Genomic DNA, 22,482 nt, shown 5'->3' with positions numbered 1-22,482 from the left:
ATCCTGCCGGCTCCTAGTGGCTTGGCACTTCGTTTTCAGATGGAAGTTCTCTATGGTTCCGGAGATTGCTATAGTTATGCCTTTTGGCGTGTTGGTAAAAATTAACGTCTGTGTATGTATTACGTGTCATTAGTGTTCTGAACATGTCTAGAACTCAGCTTTTATAATAGGTTACAGTTAAATATTCAGAACCGCTGTGAACCGCCATTGTCTCCAAGGAGTAATCTTCGCAACTTGTTTTCATCCTGCAGTTAAAACGATGTTTAATAATTTCATTTGTTAGTTTACATGTGTTAGGTCTTATTTCCTCTTCGTTCCATCCTTCCATCCACACAAGAGTCCAAATTTCACTGGGCATAAATCTCAGCCTCTCCCTTTTTTTCCTCTAAAGTGCTTTCAGTTTTTGGCCGGATGCTCCGTCTTCCAGCCTACAGGATATAATCCTTTATAACAAAGTTTTATTTTCTAGATTTATAGATCTTACGATTTTTAAAGTTAAAATAATTTTTAAACATTTTAGAGATTTAGGGAGTACAAGTGCAGTATTGTTACATATAGTGCCCAGTTGTGTAGTCTGGCTTAGTGTAACTATCACCCTTCCGAATTTCCAGTGTAGATCTCATGATTTAAAGTCGACAGTTTCAAGACACAGGGACCACGTCTCTGTTCCTCGTTTTATCTCTAACACCTAGCATAGGTGTTCAGTACGCTTTTAGCTGAAACAAAAAAGAAATAGCATCACAGCTCTTAATAACACGGTCTGGTCTGTATGCACCTATTTAGCCCCTGAAACTTTTCATCCTAGCAATACAGCAATACCTTTACTTTGGCTTTGCATATGCGGTCTGCATGCATTTTGGGAGCTCATATTAATCTTTAAAAATGCTGTTCAAAGAGATCTACCATGAACTCTTTCTTGACTGTCTCCAGTAACCATTTTTTCCTCTGTGTCTCTAAGTCTTTGGAGGTGCAATTATAATAGTTAGGATGCATTGTAATAACGTATTGTTTATACGTTGTTTTCCCTTTCACTGTAAGCTTAAGAGTTCAGGACACTACCCTCCCTCTGCATTGTATCCTTCACTATTAGTGTGGTGCGTGATAGTTAAAAACATTGTAATTATCGAATCCACACTACAGCCTGTGGTTTTGACATTGACTTCCACCTGAAGAAAATTTGCCTTTAAAACCACCTTACGAAGTAATTTAGGATAAATTAGGGCCCTTAGAATATATTACTATCTTCAGTTCCATTCTCTTGGAAAGCTGGAGATCTCTTTTTTAGTCGTAGCATATGTCGTTCAATATTGGGGTAACTGGATAACATGTTGAAAATGGTAATAAAGCCCAGGACCCAATGTTGACTAGACTCCTGGGCTAGGAGCAATGTGCTGAGAGTTATGCCACTGCCACTCCTCCCCTTTTTTCTTTCCAGGCTCTGACATTTTTCCCATGCCGGCCGGTGCATGGAAGGGTTTGAGGGGCTGGAATAGATTTAGCCGGAGAAGTGGCTCCCAGGGCTTAACAGTCCCCGGGCGCAGCAGGTGGACGACCCCGGCTAGCGGCTGGGCGCTATGTGGCCTCCGGGCCGGCAGGGGGCGCCCTCCGCCGCTCACCCACCCCTTCAGCCGCAGTGGGGGCGGGGCCGTGCCCGGCAGTTGGCTAAGGGCGGGCGGAGGGCTCGGCCTGAGAGGCGGAGCCCGGGCCTGGCTGTCTGTCACACTGTTCCCGCTTGGGTGGCCGCCGCCGCCTTTCGGACTGCTAAGAGCCTCGCCAGAGCGCCGTGTGTTTCCCCAGACTCGGGCCCGCTTTCCTAAGTAAGAGTTGGCTGGCTGCGGGTGGGGAGCATGCCTGGCAGGGTGTGGCCTGGGTGGGTCCCAGGGCTGTATTCGCGGCCCCGAGTTGGGCAGGGGCTCCTGGGGGCGGAGGTGTCGAGGCAGGCAGCCCGGGCTGGCGGCCGTGCTGGAGCTACCCGGGCTGGGGATGGGGGTGGGTTTCTTCTCGGTGAGGGGTCTTGTGGTTGCTGGGCGGTACGGGGGAGGTGCTCAAGTTATAAGATTGGAGGGTTGGGGGGTCACGCGGCCGCTAGGCAGGCGGTGGTGACGTGCTGACGGGGGTTGGGGCGGGAGTTCGGTGTGGGTGGGGGTCTCGCAGCCGCCGGGCTGGGTGCGGTACCCTGGTTAAGCGGTCCGAAGTCTCGGGCCACCACTATCGCCGCTGCCTCCGGTATGTTGAGAGCCGGTTGCCTGACAACGCGTTGACGCTTCCTAAGGAGTCAGCCGCCCCCGGCGCCAGGAGACTAGCTGTGCCTTCGTTCCCGTGCGCCTTAACGGGCCCCAGCTGCTCCGCTGGCCCTCCCCGAGCGTCTTTCCTCCTCGGTGCTGGTTATTGTTTAACATTTGAGTGCTTGTGCGCCAAGATGCTCTTCCCCCCGCTATTCTTTGCAAGTAAAATTTACTTAATCTTCTCCATGGCTCGGTGCTATTATTATCTTATTTTTCCCCTGTGATTGCCAGGGTCCTTGAGCTTGAAACTCTTCTAACTGCCTTGGTTTTAGGATTCGTATCTGGAACTTGAATCCAATTTTCAGTAAATGTTAGTAATGGGACTCATCTTTTGAGAGAGGCTGGCTCTCAGGATTGTGGGATTAAGATGCTTAAGTCGGATTTCAAGGAAGACTAAATTTCACAGTGTTCCCCCACTTAGTTTCCAAACACTTTGGAAAATGCAAGGGCCTAAAAGCAACCAATATGAGTTTGTAAAAAGCCAATTATTCTCAGAGACGTTCTATTTTATATGAAAGAATGACTTGAAATGGTTATCAAGCAAAAAGGAATTCCATGCAAAGTGTTAAGATGCTTGCTTTTCTCCATATCATTCTTCTGGCTAGGCGGTTACTGCCTTTCTAGTGATTAACACGTTAACTACCACGTGAGTTGTATTTAACTCACTCTAGCTTTGAGCCCGGGGCCCCGTGAAAGATATGTAACTCACACATCTCTTTACCTTATTTGCCATACCTATGGGCACAGAAAACAATAAAAAATAACATTTTTCATTAAATTAGAAAGGATTGTTTTGTTTTTGAAGTTTTTATTCTATTTTCGTAATAAAACACCGTGGCCCCAAGGAAAAAAATTTTTTTCTAGTGTGGCAGTCAATGTGTTAAATATGTTGAAATGTTCCACAGGGGTCAAGTTTTGGGTCTCCTACTGCACCTTCTGGGAGGGAGAGGATGAGTTTAGACAAGATAAATTGAAACAGGATACTTTATTTTTTATTATTTAATTTTAATTTTTATTTATTTTTTTTGAGACAGAGTCTTGCTCTGTTGCCTGAGCTAGAGTGCCATGGCGTCAGCCTAGCTCACAGCAGCCTCAAACTCCTGAACTCAAGCAATCCTCCGGCCTCAGTCTCCTGAGTAGCTGGGACTACAGGCATGTGCCACCATGCTCGGCTAATTTTTTCTATTTTTAGTTGTCTGGTTTAGTTAGTTTGTTTTAGTTAGTAGCGATTGGGTCTTGCTCTTGCTCAGGCTGGTCTTGAACTCCAGACCTCAAGTGATCCTCCCACCTCCCAGAGTGCTAGGATTACAGGCATGAACCACCCCGCCCGGCTGAAACTGGATACTTTAAGTACAGTTTTCTCAAATGAAATTTTCAGACAAATGTGACTTAACTATTACACATTTGAGCAGATTCCAGATTATCTTTTTAACGTAATTCTGATTTATATTCTGATGCGCTTTCCTGGGTGGCAGACAAAGGTGTTTGAGCAAGTGTTTTGTCAATTTTGGATAACCCAAAGGCCATCTAATTTACGCTACTACCCTTAATCACCATTATTGATATATTATTAATAGCTCTTAAAATACTTTAACATGATTTTATATATTTATTCAATCTTTCTTTGTGTCCTGTCCCCCAATCTTCCTCTCTTCCCCCAGCAACAGTATTTACTTCATAGCAACATTAAGGGGAATTTGTCAAAATTGAGAGAGTTAGTTGCTTATGTGGATGTCATCTGCCAGGAGAAAGATTAAAAACCTTTCATTTGGTGGAAATATCTCTGGATGGTTGAGAAGTGAGAAACATTGTCCTAGTCACTTTATCCCTCCCTCTCTTCCGAGGTTCTTTCACAGGCTTCTCCCTCAACCCCGTATGTTACCACTCCCTGCGATTCTGTCCTAGGTCCTGTTCTCCTACTCTAGAGTCTCTTTTTCCAGGCAAAACTCTACTCCCACAGCTTTAGTGATTATTTTAAACACTGCAAAATCCCTGTTTCCGGCCTGGGCTCTATCCTTAGTTCTAGACATATTCAACATGTTTCCTTGATATCTCCAGTGTATCCTTTATGAGTATCTCACGTTCAACTCCTAAACCCCAGTCTGGCTAGAATGTGAGCCGCTGTGGCAGGGGGCATTGTCTTGGCCAGCTTTGAGAACAAGGATTATGTTTCGTTCTTTTGATCCGCCTAGCATCTAGCACAATGTCCTGCCTTAGGAGGGGAGATATTTTCTGTTTCTCATGCTTCCATAGTGGGGAGGAAATTTGCACTCCACTCCTAAAGAGGGAAAAGGATAGGAGCAACATATTCCCATCTTTTTGTGATTGGTGAGACTGGGAGAAGAGATCAGGCATACTCAGATTTTACTGGGTCTGCTTGGTTTTTATGATTTGCCCAGACTTAGCCGAATGGTTATGTTTTGGTTTGCTTATATTTCTATCTATATGTTAAGCAGATAAAGCCAAAGTTTAAGAGATGTTAGTTTAGATTATGATAACCAAGTATCAACTACTGGTGATTTAAATCCCAGCATACCATATGTTTGGTGGCTTTGTCTTTAAATGATAATGTACATCCAAAGACTATGAAAATACAATGATTACTAAAATAACTGATTTATAGATTTCTAAGTGTTAGGTTCTGTGTTTTACATTATATATACATTATTTTGGTTTTTGTTCATAACAACTCTGAAGTAGATAGTATTTCCATTTTATAAATGAGGAGACTGAGGCAATAGAGAGGTTAAGGAACATATTGGAGGTCAATAAAGTGATGGAAATGAATTTCAAATCCAGGTTTTTTGGTTAAACTGTTTTCCTGAAAACTGTTTATCATCTGCATCCTATAAATGGCTACTGGGGAAAAATACCTGGTAATATTAATAATATCCTGAAAAAAGTATTGTTCCTGGTGGTCTTTGAAAGAGAGAGAGAGAGCGCGCCGAATCCTAACCACTAGACCACCAGGGAAGGTTGTTCCTGGTGGTCTTTGGCTGGAGGTCATTATCAGGAGAATTCTTATTAGTGTCTTTGACTTGTCAGTTTACTATTAATGATGTTACAATCTAATCTAATCAGAATAGTAGGACAAACTTAGAAATGATTAAAAATATGCTTATATCTCTGGTAAATCTCATGTTTTAGTTATGGCATATACTATGCTCATTACTGTTTTAAAATGTGTTCTATTACCATAGTCAAGAGGGAGCTCTTTCAATGTCTGGTTAGAACAACATTTTAATGTGTATGTTAGATAATTGTTATAGGATTGTACGGAAAACCTTAGTTTGGTGTGAAAGGCTTATTACTGTTTATTTTTTTAGATAAATGACATTTCTGCTTAAATTGTATACAAAATCCTATAGCAAAATATGTACATTATCCCATCGTTATCTTTTATTTCTATCAGACATATTTAGGAAAATTAGGGCATTTTAAGAAGTGATTTTTTTTTTTTAAACATGAAAACTTGTTTGTTGAGCTCTTGCAAATTTTTACTAGGAAAAATCCTTTGTGACAATTAGCAAATGAAAAATGGCTGAAATATGTTAACTTTTGTTGGTTTGGAATATACTTTGCTAAAGCTGTATTTTCAGATCAGTGTTCTTTTTGGAAGTAAATAATGGAATGAAGTTTACATTGTGTACTGCTTAACTGATAGAAATTTCAACATATTTCTTTTAAGTAAAGCTTGGTTTTCTACAATGATAATTTTTTACATTTACAAATTATAATTGTCCCCTAAACATTAAATTCACTGGATTTTTTTTTATTTAACTCTTTTGCATTTGATATTGTTCACCAGTTCTTTCTTGTATCTCTTCCCTCTTTTCCTCCACTAATTATGCTGACTGGGTTTTAATTATTCTTTTTGTATTTTTCCAGCTTTAATTGTTCTGTCACCCTTATAAGTGAACATTGCCTAGTGTTTAGTTCTGGGTCATCTCTTTTTCCCTGCCAGAGTTCATTTACTATGGCTTCAACTATTATCTTAAAATGCATAGTTAACTCTTAAACATCTGTAATGTGGTTCATTTCCTTGAATTTCTAACCATCTGCTGGAAATTTCCATTAGCACGTCTTACTAGCTCCAACTTAGCATGTATAAACCAAACCTTTCCAAACCAGACAACTGTGTTCCAACTTACTTCTATCCAGGATTCCATCTACGTTTAGCTTCCAGGCCTTAAGACTTTAATCATTAGTGACTCCTTCTTTGTTGCTACATACCCAATTAGACACTAAATTTCATGTGTTTTGGAAAATACATTTTTAAAAAATTAAGGTTGAATGAGGAAAGGATAATCTTTTCAAATAAATGGTGGTAGAATAACCTATATTCATATGCAAAAAAATCGAACCTTGACCTTTATACTACTTGCAGAAATTAAGTGGAGCATAGACTTAAATGTGAGAGAGAAAACTGTAAAAAAAAAAAAAAAAAAAAAGTCTAAAAGACAGCATGGAAGAAAATATTCGTGATCTTGGGTTAGCAAAGATTGTTTTAGATATGACACAAAAAGCACAAACAATAAATTGATGAAAAATTCATGAATTAGACTTGATAAAAATTAAAACTTTTGCTATTAAAAAGATATTAAGAAAACTTACAAACCACAGATTGGGAGAAAATATTTACAAAACATGTTTGATAAAGGACTTGTATCAAGTATGTATCAAGTATGAAGAATCTTACAGTTCAAGCATAAGAAAACAAACTAATTTTTAAAATGGGTTAAAGATTTGAATAGACACTTTACCAGTGATTATATGTACGAATATATGGATGGCAAATAACATGAAAAGATGCTCAACATTATACTAATTAGAGAAATGCAAATTAAAACCTCAAGGAGATACTACTACACACCCAATAGAATGACTAAGATCAAAAAGACTGAAAATACCAAGCTTTTATGAGGATGTGTATAAATTGCAACCTTCATACACAGCCCATGTTGCAACATCTCATACGTTGGAATGTAAAATGGTACAACTACTTTATACTTTGAGGAACAGTTTAGTAGTTCCTCAAAATGTTAAACAGAATTCATGGGCCCCACCAATTCTACTGTTAGGGATATATTGAAAAGAATTGTGTGTCAACACAAAAACCTGTATATGAATGTTTATAGCAGTGTTATTCATAAATAAGCAAAAAATGGAAACAATCCAAATGTCCAGCAATAGGTGAATAAACAAAATGCAGTATTTTCATACAATGGACTACTATTAATAATAAGCAATAAGAAAACAAACTGCTTACTGATAGATGCAACTACAAAGATGAATCTCAGAAACATTATGTTAAGTGTAAGAAGCCATACGAAAGACTACATATTATATGATCCATCTAGATGAAATTTCTGGATTAGGCAAAACTATAGAGACAGAAAAGCAATTGGTGGCTGCTGAGTTGGGAGTGGGAGTGGGGAGGGGGGAAGGACATGAGGGAATTTCTTGGGGTGACAGATGCATTACAAAACATGATTGTGGTAATACTTGAAAACTCACATAACTGTTTATGAAAGTGGGTGAATCTTATGGTATATAAATTATTTCATAATTAAACAGCTTATGAATTTGAAAACAATTCCAGGGCTTATTGGCAAAAAATGGAATTCATGATTCCACATTAATAATATGCCAGCATATAAATGGGGATGAAGGTAATGTTCTTCCTTACAGTAGGCTGATAAATAAGTGCCAGCTGGTAAATACATGTGTAGGGAGTGGTGGAATTGGAAAATTAGCATTTTGCAGCCATCTAGAATCAAAGAATGGATCAATCAGGAATCACCAATTGATGCTAAATCTAGGGGGATATTTTGATCAGGAGTAGGATAGTTGCATGGTCTAAAAGTATTTCCTTACAGTCTGCTTATTGTTATAATATAAGGGAACAATAGTTCTGAAATCAACAACATCTTGACCAGGTGATTAAAAGTAACATCACTAATGAGGGGCAGGTGGATATCATGTGCCTTTATTGGCAACACCTAGAGAAAGACATAACGTCACCTAAATAGTATTTCTGCTGAGAATGTTTAACCTGAATTTAGTCTTGAAGATACATCAGGCAAACCCCAGATGAAGAATGTTTCATTAAAAAGGGTAGGTAGTAGATAGATTATATTAAAAACTATTGATGTCATGAAAGACAAAAAAAGATTGTGACGATATTCCATATTAAAGAAGGCTAAAGATATGTAACGGTGATACCTAATACCAATCCTAGATGGGATCCCGAACTGGAAAGGGAAAAATATGCTGCAAAGGCCACTATTGAGTCAGTTGAAAAGATTGGAATATGGAGAATAGATTAGATTAAAAAATCAGTGTTACAAAAGTTGATAATTATATTGATGTTATGTAAGAAAATAACCCAGTTCTTAAGAAATACACACTGAAGAGTTTAGAGGCAAAGGGCTATGATATATGTAATTTACCCTCTGAATGATTTTAGAAAAATTGTGTTTGTTTGGAGAGAATGACCTTGTGTGCACAAGCAAAGGATAAAGTAAGTAGGGCAAAATCTTAACAATAGGGGTTTAGTAAAGTCTTTCTAGATATCCTTGGTATTCTTATTCTTGTAACTTTTCTATAAGTTAGAAATTGTCTCCAAGTAGTTAAACTTTTTTTGGGAAAAAGTGTTTTGACTTAAGGATTGAAGGGTTTTTTTTGTTTATATTTTTTGGGGCCGTGTACAGATGGTGGTAGTAGGTGGTAGTAGTAGTTTGTTTTTATTTGTTTTCAGGTATTTTAAAGTATATTGTAGGTTTTTTAGGGGAATTGGGAAAGAAAGTAGGCAGGCATATTTACGATCAAGCTTAAGCTTGAAGTTCTCAATTTGGTAAGTGAGATTTAATACTAAATATGTGGTGTAAGTGTGACTGTTAATAATTAGGCTGACAATACTGTGATATAGTTGTGTTCATTGAAAATTTTTTTTTAAAGAATCTGCAAAATGGCTGATAATTTGGACGAATTTATTGAAGAACGAAAAGCCAAATTGGCCAAAGACAAAGCAGAATTGGAAAGTGATCCACCTTACTTGGAAATGAAGGTAAAGTTAATAATTTTCTTCCAACTTGTTTCATTAAAATTGTCTCCGAAGATTACTACTACTGTGAGTGAGAATATTCTTTTTCATACTTTAGTTTGCCTATGGTGTCATTCAAACTCTGAGAGCCTGACCCCAGACAAGATTTCAGTGATTTTGAATGCACTTTTTCTTTTGTGGTGGTTTGTATCTCACAGTGTTTCTTTTCTCTCTTGTTAGAGTTTTAGTGAACAATTTGTTGCTTCACAAAATGATTAGGAGACCAGTTTTGGTACAAAGAACAGATACAAAAGCAAGTTCTCATATTCTATGTGAGAAAGTTCAATTTAATGAATCAGTTAAAAAAATATTTTTGAAATCTACAAAAGCGAATTTATTACAGTAGTTTATTTTGTCCTATTTGCTTTTCAGAACATAAATTTCTTAAAATGATTGTATCTGAAAAATTCTTTCGTAAAGCTTTCTTTGTTTTGGTGAAAGTAACTTATCCATTTAACAAATACTGAGATTGTGCTAGGTACTGTGCTAACCTCTGAGAATACAACACTAATCTAGACAGATAAAAGTAGCACCTTCTCTCAGGGCTTAGTGTATGTAATAACATATAGCATATAGATTAATTTTTGCCTTACAGTTTATCGTAATGAGAGTAACCCTATATATTGGTTTGCCCAAGATAATGCTGGTTTACCTGTTGTCCGGTGTCATATCTGGTTTAGCATTTGTCCTGGACAATTGTATCCTGGTTGAGATGATAAATAATATGGACACCCTAATTAGAAAGTAATTTTACTCACATAGCTAATATTTATAGAGTGATAACTATGGACAAGGCATAGTCTTAGAGGTTATATTTTACATTAATCTATGATATAAGTGCTATTATTGTCATTTTCCAGGTGAGTAAACTGAGGCAAGTGAAGTCATGAGAGTAAGATGATAGAGTCAGTGGAATTAGGTTTTGATCCCTGGGAGCCCAGCTCCAGTGCTTGTTCTCTGACCATATTAGGTTGCCTTTCTTCCATAATCTGCCATGTATAATGAGTTTTGCCAACATCGTTACATATAGCATTTCATTTAATCATAATATCCCTGTGAAGTAGGTGAAATTTTTTGTTTAACATATAGATCAAAAAAGTAAAGCTCAAAGGGATTAGGTAATTTGTCAGGTAGATGCAGTGGTGGATTCCCAGGATTGGAACCTTCATCCAGCTCCAAAGTCTATCTCTTAACCACTCTCCAGTAGTTAGGACCAGTTTACAGTATTTGGAGTTACATAGGTTGGAGTACATAGCTTTAAATACAGCTTTATTATAAGCTCTAATGTTAATTAGTACTTAAATAATAATCCTTAAGTCTTATTTTGAGTTATCACTTGCACAGTGAGGCCTTGCAGTCCTTCCATCAGCATTTTTGGGCGTCCTTAACTTGCTTAATTTTTTTTCCATAGCCCCTCCATGTCACACTCTACATATCACGTAATCTAATCATGTATTAGGTTTATTATGTGTACCCCCAGTAGCTTATAAGCTCCTTGACGGCAGAAATTCTTAAATTATTTTTACTCATGTATTTCTAATACCTGGCAAATGCTTGGCACTTAATAAGAATTCAGTGAATGTTTGTTGATAAGTGAATGAGTTAAATATTAGAATATTTATTACAATATATAAATGAAAACCTTTGGTTAATTCCTCAAACCCTTATACTTAAATTTCTTCTATGATGTACCATGTAATTTCATCAAGCTGTTTAATTAAAGTTTTGACATTAATTGTATATTTTGTGGGTTCCCCCCCCTTTTGTAAATATTATGTCTCTTTCAGGGAAAGGCATCAGAGAAACTTTCTGAAAACAGTAAAATATTAATCTCTATGGCCAAGGAGAACATACCACCAAACAGTCAACAGACCATGGGTTCCCTAGGTACGTCATCAGATGTGCTAAACTGATTTTTAAGATATCCTATGAAGACTGTTGTGAAAGAGATTTGTTTTGTCAGAAACAAAGATTTTTTCAGAATCCTAGTAACTTTTCTTTCTGAGATCTTATATATGACAATATGATCTACTTATGAAATATAACTCATACTGAGAACTTTGTACTCGTTTTATATGATGCTGTCTTGGTTATGATTTATGGAAATCATAGCAGGTATAACATAACTAAAAACTGAAAAATTTGAATGGAATTTGTGTGTGGGAGAGAGAAGAGTAACTTGTTCTATAAGAATGGTGGGCTTGCTTTTGTTTAAAAATCTAAGAAATATGCTTAAAGGCTACAAAATACTATTTGACAAAAGACCATTTTAATTATTGATGACCATAGTGGAATTGTAAAGAAATTAATACTGTAGCCATATTTATTCTTTGATTATGGTTTGGTATGAAAATATTTAGAAACATTTCACCTTGTTTGTAGGTATACATTTTTTTACAAGAAAGTGTATGAGTATTTTTAATGTGCATCTTGTGAATTATTAATGATGACTGAAACTTTTTCACAAAAAAGAAAGTCAAATATGATGAGTTCATTTGTTTAAAGCATTTCTCATATGGATGATTTTTCATGGCCATAGGTATACTCCTACATTATTAGCTACTTTGCTGTTGTATGCCACCGGATACAAAGGGATGCTGGCCAAGAGACTGAACAAATTATTAACTAATTAGCTATATGCTTTAGTGCATTAAAGGATTATATTTTTGGTAAAGGTTTTTAATCTCTAAGACTCTCAATTTCTTTTTTTTCTTTTTTAAAATTTAATTTGCTAATCTTCTCTATACTGTTCCAATTTTTAGTATATGTGCTGCCAAAGTGAGCACTCTCTCAATTACTTTATGTATAAAATTAGTTGGATTATCTTCTAGCCCTAAAGTTTTATGAATCCAAATTTTGATTCTTCCAAGAGATAATTTTTAAAAAGTTTAATAGTATGTTCTTTCATGCACTAAAATTACAGAATCAGACAGAATCACTTTGAAATTCTAGGATTACAGCTTGCTTTGGAATGGGCTCAATTATGCCTTTGTGACCTGTCGTGAGTTAAATAAGTGTTTCCTTATCTTACAGCATCTATTTTAAAAGGTTGTTGTGGTCAGTAATTAAATACGTATGGAGGGCCGGGTGTGGCTCATGCCTGTAATCCTAGCACTTTGGGAGGCTGAGGTGGGAGGATTGCTTGAGGTCAGGAGTTCGAGACAAGCCTGGGCAAGAGCAAAACCCTGTCTCTACAGAAAACAGAAAAATTAGCCGGGCATGGTGGTGCATGCCTGTAGTCTCAGCTACTGGGGAGGTTAGGCAGGAGGATCCCTTGAGCCCAGGAGTTTGAGGTTGGAGTTGAGCTATGATGATACTACTGTACTCTAGCTGGGGCTACAGAGCAAAACCCTGTCTCAAAAAAAAAAAAAAAAAAAGGAAAAGTATGGAGAGATGACTGACATGTAATTGGTGCACAATAAATTTTAATTTCCCTTCCTCTTTTACATCTTTTTAAAATTAGTTTTTTGGTTTTTGAGAATCTTAAAAATTTAAGAATTATTCTTTGATCATTATATTCACAAATAATGGAGAGTTTAAAGTGTAACTTAAAGACATGACCTCTGCCTGTTCCTTAATTATTGTTACTTAGGGTTCTGACATAGGCCCTCTTGTCATTTCATACACTCTTCGAGTGACCACATCCACTCACAGGGCTTTATTTACCATCAGTGTGTTCACGGCTACTAAATCTGTATCTCAATCTCTATGTCTTTTATGAACTCTAGACCCATATATCTAATTTCCCACTGGATATCTGTACTTGTATGTCATAGGCTCAAAATCATAATGTACGAAATTAATTTATACAACTTTCCAGTGCTCCCAATCTCAGTAAGCTGGCTGCCTAGTCATCCTTGATTTCTCTCTTCCCCTGCCTCCTACATCAAGCAGTTATACAAGTCTATACAAGTTGAGTCTTACATCAGAATCTCAAATAAGTTCATTTTTCTCTAATCCCACTGATATTTTTTAATGAAGGCCTCTTTTGTCTTTCACTTAGATTTTTGAAACAACCTAGTGGTTTTTTGTTGTTGTTGTTACTGTTTGTTTTGTAGTCTTACTCCGTCTACTAGTCTCTGCATGATTTTTGATATCTTTCCAGAAAACAAATCTGATCATATTAGTCTCTGCTTAAACCCTTCAATGCCTCCTTGTTTCTGGTCTGATAATTTTATCCTTTTATTGCTTCTCTTAGATTGAGTTAGCCATCCCCACCATATGCTCCTATAGAGTTGATTCTCTCCTTGAAGAGTAGTTTGAACCAGTTCAGGTCTCTGTTGAACCACAGTGGCAGGACAGCTTGCCTGCCATTGTATTTCCACTGCCTAGCATTGTCCAGCACTTAGGTGCCTGGAAAGGATTTTTTTTTTTTTTTTTTGAGACAGGGTCTCACTCTGTCACCCAGGCTGGAGTGCAGTGGAATCATCAGAACTCACTGTAACTTCAAACTCCTGGGCTCAAGCGATCTTCCCGCTTCACCCTCCTAAAGTGCCAGTATTTCAGGCGTGAGCCACTGTTCCTAGCTGTAAAAGATGTTTTGAATGAATTAATTAATGCCCCCATTGCAAAAATAAAACCAATTCTCTTGGGTATATAGACTTTACTTTTCATAGAATGCTGCTTTTATTGGCAACTGAAACCATAGTTATTTTTGGTGCACATTGAATCTTTATTAAAGATTAATATATAATTTGACATCTTATAAGCATTCAGTTACTGACTTCTTGCCTGAATAATTGAGGCCTTAAAATTAGGCCAAATATATAGTCTTTGACACTGGGGAAAATATAAAATAATTTGGGAGCTAAGAGTTTTCCTTAAGTGGTCTTATCTAGGAATTATATAAAACTGGTCTAATGTAGGTCAAACTGGGAAATGATATATTGACTTAAAACTCTGTGACACCATAGTTTGAGTAATTAAGCATAGTAGCAATCAGTATTATATAAACCAGAAATAATGCTTTTAGTCGATGAAGGTAATTTATTGATAGTTCATAGTACAACTATCGTGTAACATTATGATTTTATAAATTCATTTCTGCTTGATACAAATGATATTTATGGATAATGCTTTTCCATGTGGCTTATTCTTTGTCACATTGACTCAGATATTACTAAATTATGAGAGTTAGCTATTAATAAAAATGATCTATAAAAGCAAATGAGATCTAGCTCTCTAAACCATTTCTAGGCATCGCATTTGGGATTATTTCACTAAAAGAAATTCCCACTAACTCATCATGTTTAATAACTATTACTGTTGAGAAATGCTTCTATTAATCTTTTAAATTTAGGTCTGTCATAACTCAGTTAAAGATTGTCTCTAGGCTGGGTACAGTGGTTCATGCCTGTGATCCCAGCACTTTGGGAGGCCAAGACCAGGAGGATTGCCTGAGCCTAGGAGTCCGAAACCAGTCTCTGCAACATAGCAAGACCTCCTCCTCTTAAAGAAATTTAAAAATTAACTGGGTATCATGGCACATGCCTGTAGTCTCAGCTGTTTGGGAGGCTGAAGCAGGAAGATCACTTGAGTCCAGGAATTCAAGGTTGCAGGGAGCTATGGTTGTACCACTGTACTCCAGCCTGGGTGACAGAGTGAGACCCTTTTTCTTAAAAAAAAAAAAAAAGATTATCTCTAATGTTTTCCTTAGAGAACTCGAGCATTTGATTTTGATGCTTTCTGTATCCTGGAAGATGTTTTTTTTTTTTTTTTTTTTTTTGAGACAGAGTCTCACTCTGTTGCCCGGGCTAGAGTGAGTGCCGTGGCGTCAGTCTAGCTCACAGCAACCTCAAACTCCTGGGCTTAAGCGATCCTACTGCCTCAGCCTCCCGAGTAGCTGGGACTACAGGCATGCGCCACCATGCCCGGCTAATTTTTTGTATATATATATTTTAGTTGTCCATATAATTTCTTTCTATTTTTAGTAGAGACAGGGTCTCACTCTTGCTCAGGCTGGTCTTGAACTCCTGACCTCGAGCGATCCACCCGCCTCGGCCTCCCAGAGTGCTAGGATTACAGGCGTGAGCCACCTCGCCCAGCCAGGAAGATGTTTTTAATAGATGAAATAATGCAGCTAGTATTTTTTAACATTTTTTGTGCACATATATATTTTAACCCAACATCAATAGATTTTTCTACACTGCTTTTGAAATATAGTTCCTGGCTCTGTGATGAGGATGAAAGCATTACTTTGAGGGTTTCATTTTGTTTTTATTGTATTTTTCATTAAAGAAATAAAAACATGCATGTGGCAAAATAATTATAAAGAATAGAGTGTGATATAGCATGAAAATTTGTTGCCCTCCCAACCTTGTCCTCCAGTCTCCCTTGTTAGCAGTTTCTTGTATATTATTTCCTAATTAGGCTGTGCATACATGTTTATAACCCTCCCTTCTTTTTCTGTACATGATAGCATTGGTCCTAGCATTTGAAGATACCACTTTTGTGATTGATAGTATTAAGGACATGACAGTGACCTCTTGAGATTAGAAAGCAACCTAGACCCGGTATAAAACTGTTAACAATCAGCCTTTTCCTTGAGTAAAGGAAAGTTCATTGCATACCACTGATTGGTATTTGCCGTAAGTTGTGGAAAATGTCAAATAGCACTATGTTATATTGAAATTATTTGCTAATGGTGAGTTATCTAGATGCTGTTCCTTTGGGTAAAGGCTTATATATGTTTGTCTTCCCCAAGCCTAGCCAAGTACTTGGCACATGGGTGGTGCTCAGTAAATGTTAGTTGAAGATTCACTGAGTCAGTACAATATTGTGCCTTTTGGAAGAGAACTTGGCTTTCAGTCTGGCAATATTTTAAGTACATATTAAGGAGAAATTGATTGATATTTTCAATAAAGTTTTAAAATAAAATTTAATGAATTAGAAAATTATTTTTATTCTTTTTTAAGCACAATATCATTTTTTAATTGATAAAAAGAAAAAGATGGGTTAAGTTTAGAAAAGTCAGCTGCGAGCGGTGGCTCACGCCTGTAATCCTAGCAGTCTGGGAGGCTGAGGCCGGAGGATTGCTTGAGCTCAGGAGTTCAAGACCAGCCTGAACAAGAGCGAGACCTTGTCTCTACTGAAAATAGAAAAAATTAGCTGGGCATCATGGTGCGTGCCTGTAGTCCCAGCTACTCGGTAGGCTGAGGCAGGAGTATCATTTGAGCCCAGGAGTTTGAGGTTGCTGTGAGCTATGATTATGCCACTGCACTTTAGTCAGGGTGACAGAGTGAGATTCTGTCTCAAAAAAAAGTTTAGAAAAGCTTTACTTCATACTCAGAAATAAATAAAACAAAATACCACTGTAATAGTTAGAATTCTTCAAGAAACAGAACCAGTTAGGATGTGGAAGAAGAGAGATTCATTTTAAACACTTGGCTCATGGGATTATGGAGACTGTTAAATTCAAAATCTACAAGGTAGGCCAGCAAAGATGGCAACCCAAGGAAGAGCCAGTGTTGCAAGTCAAGTTTGAAGGTTGTTTGCTGACAGAATTCCTTCTTGTCTGGAAGATGTCAGTCTTTTTTCTATTAAGGCTTTCAACTGTTTAGATAAGGCCCAGGCATGTTAAAGGAGGATAGTCTTCTCTACTCAAAGTCCACTGATTTAATTTTATGTTCATCTCATCTAAAATCTTTTTTTTTTTTTGAGACAGAGTCTCGCTCTGTTGCCCGGGCTAGAGTGCCGTGGCGTCAGCCTAGCTCACAGCAACCTCAAACTCCTGGGCTCAAGCAATCCTACTGCCTCAGCCTCCTGAGTAGCTGGGACTACAGGCATGCGCCACCACGCCCAGCTAATTTTTTCTACATATTTTTAGTTGTCCGGTTAATTTCTTTGTATTTTTAGTAGAGACGGGGTCTCACTCTTGCTCAGGCTGATCTCGAACTCCTGACCTTGAGCAATCCTCCCGCCTTGGCCTCCCAGAGTACTAGGATTACAAGCGTGAGCCACCATGCTTGGCCTCATCTAAAAATCTTATCCGATGTTAATTTCATCCAAAATACATGCACCCAGAAACAGCAAGAATAATGTTGACCAAATATCTGAGTACCATGTCCCAGCCAACTGTTTTTTTTTTTATTTTTTTATTTCAGCATATTATGGGGGTACAAATGTTTAGGTTACATTATATTGCCCTTGCCTCCAACCCCCCCTCCCCAGTCAGAGCTTCAAGAGTGTCCATCCCCCAGACGGTGTGCATCGCACTCATTATGTATGTATGTATGTATCCCCCCCTCCCCCGCCCCTCTCCCATCTGCCTGACACCCGATGGATGTTATTCCCATATGCGCACTTAGATGTTGATCATTTAAAACCAATTTAATGGTGAGTACATGTGGTGCTTATTTTTACATTCTTGAAATACTTCGCTTAGTAGAATGGGTTCCAGCTCTATCCAGGATAATACAAGAGGTGCCGTATTACCCTTGTTTCTTGTAGCTGAATAGTACTGTATGGTATACATATACCACATTTTATTAATCCACTCTTGTATTGATGGGCACTTGGGTTGTTTCCACATTTTTGCAATTGTGAATTGTCCCAGCCGACTGTTGATACATAAAATTAACCATCACAGTCACTATTGAAATGTTTTTTTTATTGAATTTCTTTGTAAGTGGAACAGAAATAATGTTATAAGGTAAATACAAATAGAATTTCACATAGCTGATTAACACTATTAAATCTTTAGTGTTTGTTGACTTGTCTATCTAATATAGTGAGTGTGTTGTTATACCAACAAGTTAAACAACTTAGAGAAAATGGACAAATTTCAGAAAGACACAAATTACTGAAACTGATTCAAAAAGAAGTAGAAAATCTGAATAGATCTATAACATATAGAGAAGTTGAATTAGTCATTAATAATTTTCCACAAAAAAAAAAAACCCAGGCCCGATGACTTCATTGACGAATTCCACCAAACATTTAAAGAATTTCTTCACAAACTTTCAAAAATAAAAAATAAGAAAAAGGAGGAAGGCATGCTTCTCAACACATTTTGTTTAGCCAGTGTTATCTGGATGCCAAAGCCAGATGAAGTTTTCACAAGAAAACTGCAGACCAATATCTCTTACGAATATAGATGCAAGAATCCTCAATAAAATATTAGCAAATTGTGAATCTAGCAACATATAAAAATGATTATACACTATGGCCAAGAGATTTATCCCAGGAATGTAAATTTAGCTTTAATATCTGAAAATTAATTAATGTAATATACCAGATTAATAGAATTGAGGACATGATCATCTCAGTAGATTCAGAGAAAGCATTTGGCAAAATCAAACACCCATTCAGGATAAAAACTGTTAACAAACTAGGATAAGAGAACTTTTATTCCTGAAAAAGTGTATCTGTGAAATACTTCCAGCCATGTCATACATAATAGTCTATGACTGTACGTTTTCCTGCTAAGCAGGAACAAGGCAAAAAGGTCTGCTTTCACCACTTCTATTCAACGTTGTACTGAAGGTTTTAGCCAGCATAATGAGGGAAGAAACAGAAATTAAAGGCGTCAAGTTTAGAAAGAAGTAATAAAACTAACTTTATTTGCAGATGACATGATTCTGTTTATAGAAAATCTGAAGGAACCCACAAAACTATTAGAACTAATAAATGAATTCAAGTTCACAGGATATCAGATCAATATACAAAAATGGACTGTATTTCTATATATTAGCAATGAATAATCTGAAAATTATATCAAGTAAACAATCCCATTCATAAAAGCATCTAATAGAATAAAATACTTAAGAATAAAGTTAACAAAACCATGCAAGACTTACACATAGAAAACTATGAAACATGACTGAGAGGATTTAAAAATTAAATGTCTAAATAAATGGAGAGGCATTCCATGTTCATGGATTAAAATTTTTTCAACATTAGGATTGTCAAAGCACAGAAAAGATGTGCATACCATATTGGAAGCTATGTGATGAGAAAGCAAGCAATGTTCAAATTATTCTTTATAAAGGAAGAAAATATTTTAATTCTCAGTGCTTTTAGCTTATAATGTTTTAAATTTCAGCATACTAAATAATTGTTAGTTTTAGTATTTTTTAATTACTCTATATGTTTATGACTATATATTTTGATAAACATTAGTAAAGGTCATAGAGCAATTGTAGTTTCCTTTTTTTTCCACCCAAGATAAGGTCTCACTCTGTTTCTCAGGCTGGAGTGCAGTGGTGCGATCATAACTAACTGTAACCTCAAACTCTTGGGCTCAAGCGATCCTCCTGCCTCAGCCTGCCAAGTAGCTAGGGCTACAGCTGCGTGCCATCATACCTGGCTAATTTTTAAAATTTTTTGTAGAGAAGGGGTTCTTGCTGTGTTACCCAGGCTGGTCTCCAACTGCTGGGCTCAAGTGATCCTCTCATGTTGGCTTCCCAAGTGCTGGGGTTACAGGTGTGAGCCACTGTGCCTGCACCGTATGGATTTGTAAGATTGCTGCACTGTGTTAGCTTGCATGGTCATTCTTATGGTCCTGCAGTACCATGCAAAATGAGAAGTACTATGTATGCATTGTGTTTAAAGGGGGTTTATTCCAGGAATGCAAGATTCATTTAATAGTTGAAAATCAATCAGTGTAATTTATCATATTAACAAAATAAAGGCAAAAAATCATGATTATTGATAAATGTAGAAAAAGCATTTGAAATTTATCACCATCATGATAAAAATTCTCAGCAATTTAGGTTTAGAAGCCAACTTCCTTAATCTGATGAAGTATAGCTATAAAAAGTTCTACATCCAACATCATACTTAATGGTAAAATATTGATTGATTGCTTTTTCCTTGAATTCAAGAACAGCACGAGATTATCTTATATCTTCTATCATTACGTTTTCTTCCCTGAGACAGAGTCTCATTCTGTTGCCCGGGCTAGAGTGCCATGGTGTCAGCCTACCTCGCAGCAACCTCAAACTCTGAGCTCAAGCTATCTTCTGCCTCAGCCTCACTAGTAGCTGGGACTACAGGTGCATACCACCAATGCCCAACTGATTTTTTCTATTTTTAGTAGAGGTGGGGTCTCACTCTTGCTTAGGCTAGTCTTGGACTCCTGAGTTCAGGGGATCCTCCCACCTAGGAGCCTCCCAGAGTGCTAGGATTACAGGCATGAGCCACAGTGCTCAGCCTATCATTACTTATTTTGGTATTGTACTGGAAGAACTAATCAGCACAATAAGTCAAGAAAAAAGGTATAAAGTTTGGAAAGGAAGAGTAAAATTCATTATTCACAAATTACATGATTGTTTAGGTAGGTAGAAAATCCCAAAGAATCTACAGACTATTAGAATTAGTAGTCAATTTTACAAGGTTGTCTAGTACAAGGATACACAAATCAGTTGTATTTCTGTATAATGGCAATGAACAATTGGAAAATGAAATTGAAAAAATACATTTACAGCCATGGAAATCTCAAATACTTAGGAATACATCTAACAAAGTATGTGCAAGACTTGTATAAAACTTTGCTGAGAGCATTGAAGGAAGCCTGAGTAAAAGGAAAAAGATACCATTTTCATGGGTTCTGTGATTCAATATCATTAAGATGTCAGTTTCCCTCAACTATGGGTAGAGTCAAATGCTGTACCAGCAGGCTTCTTGATAAGCTGATTTATAAGGAAATAAAAACCTGTGTAGCAACAACAGTCTTGAAGAAAAGGAATAAAGAGGATTTAAAATATTACATATTAAAACTTACATGATTAATAAAGTTTAGTTTTGGCATAAAATTAGACATACAGTCTATTGGAACAGAATAGAGGGCACAGAAACAGACCCAACAGTTATCTGATTTATAACATAGGTCCTTCCATAATTCAATGGAGAAAAGATGGTCTTTTCAATAAATGGTGCTGGATTAATTAGGTAGCTGCCATACCAAAAAAATAAATACATAAACTGTAACCTGTACCTCACCCTACATATAACATTAATTCAGAAGGGGTCATTGACCTAAATGTAAACCTAACACCGTAAAGCTCTTAGAGATAACTTAGGAGAATGTCTTCGGGGCCTTGCTGGGGCAGAGGTGGGGGTTTGTGGGGGCAGGGAGAGGTGTTAAGATTTCATAAACAGGACTTGAAAAGTAACCATGAAGAAGGAATTTGATTAAATGGAGTTCATTAAAATTAAGAACTGTTCATCGAAAGAAATATATTTGCAGTTCGTATGTCTGTAGCATATGTGTGTATACCTATATCTCTATATATACAAACACACATGTGTGTGTAATATATATCCTTCGTATTTATCTATATGGCCTACAATTCAATAGAAAAAACACAATTTAAAAATGGCCAAAGGTTGGATAGGCACTTCATAAAAGAGGAAATCCAAATGCAGAAGATAAATTAAAATTAGAAGGTAAATTAATTTAAAAAAGATTGTATACTTTAGTTTATTAAGCCGCAACTTCTATAGAAACCAAATACCTCTAATTGATACAATTCTGAAGTATAATGTTAACTGTCTTAGGGTCATTGATGTTGTGTACTTGATGAAGTGACATCACTTCATATGACCCTAAAATGACACCAATGCTTTACTTGCCACTAGAATCATCAGAAGACAACATCTCACTAAGTAAGTCTCATCATGTTTCTTAGCTCATTAAGTCAATTGAGATGCCATTGTTAATGCAGAGTTAAAAATGAGTAGTATATTTAGATTGTTCTATATAGTCTTAATTTTATTTCTGTGACCTACCTCTAATACCATGCCAGATGACAAAAATAAGAATTAAAAAGTTAGTGTTTTCTGTTAATTAAACATTAATAAAATTATAAATAATTCAGAAGGCATTATCTGTTATTTGTCTGCTAAGGCAATTATTACAATACTATATGAATCAATAGTAAATAAATACTCTTGGTAAATAAAAATTGAACTTAGTATGAACAATAATTTATAAATGAAAATGAATCACCTTTTTCTCTCCATTCTTCCATATAAACCCACCAAGTAGTATTGAAAAGCCATAGTAACTAAACAAATAAACAACAACAACAACAACAAAAAAACCATAGTAAAAGCCATCTTAAACATGTGACTTTCAGAGAGCTGTAAATT

The 22,482-nt window shown here is 36.8% G+C and overlaps 1 protein-coding gene across 2 annotated transcripts in view; it reads left to right on the top strand.

Annotated features, from left to right (window-relative positions):
• Positions 1-1,788: 1,788 nt before the first annotated feature.
• Positions 1,789-22,482, top strand: part of CSPP1 (centrosome and spindle pole associated protein 1) — a 112,066-nt gene continuing 91,372 nt past the window's right edge. For both annotated transcript variants that reach the window (XM_069465547.1, XM_069465546.1), the window contains exons 1-3: positions 1,789-1,817; positions 9,246-9,354; positions 11,178-11,277. In XM_069465547.1, the coding sequence (XP_069321648.1) occupies positions 9,256-9,354; positions 11,178-11,277 (199 nt within the window). In that variant the 5' untranslated portion in view covers positions 1,789-1,817; positions 9,246-9,255. The remainder of the gene's footprint in view (positions 1,818-9,245; positions 9,355-11,177; positions 11,278-22,482) is intronic.

Source organism: Eulemur rufifrons, chromosome 3 (genome assembly GCF_041146395.1).
Source record: "Eulemur rufifrons isolate Redbay chromosome 3, OSU_ERuf_1, whole genome shotgun sequence".
In the NCBI taxonomy this organism is placed as follows: Eukaryota; Metazoa; Chordata; class Mammalia; order Primates; family Lemuridae; genus Eulemur; species Eulemur rufifrons.
Note: the sequence above shows the minus strand (reverse complement) of the source record. Positions and strands in the feature narration are given on the sequence as shown.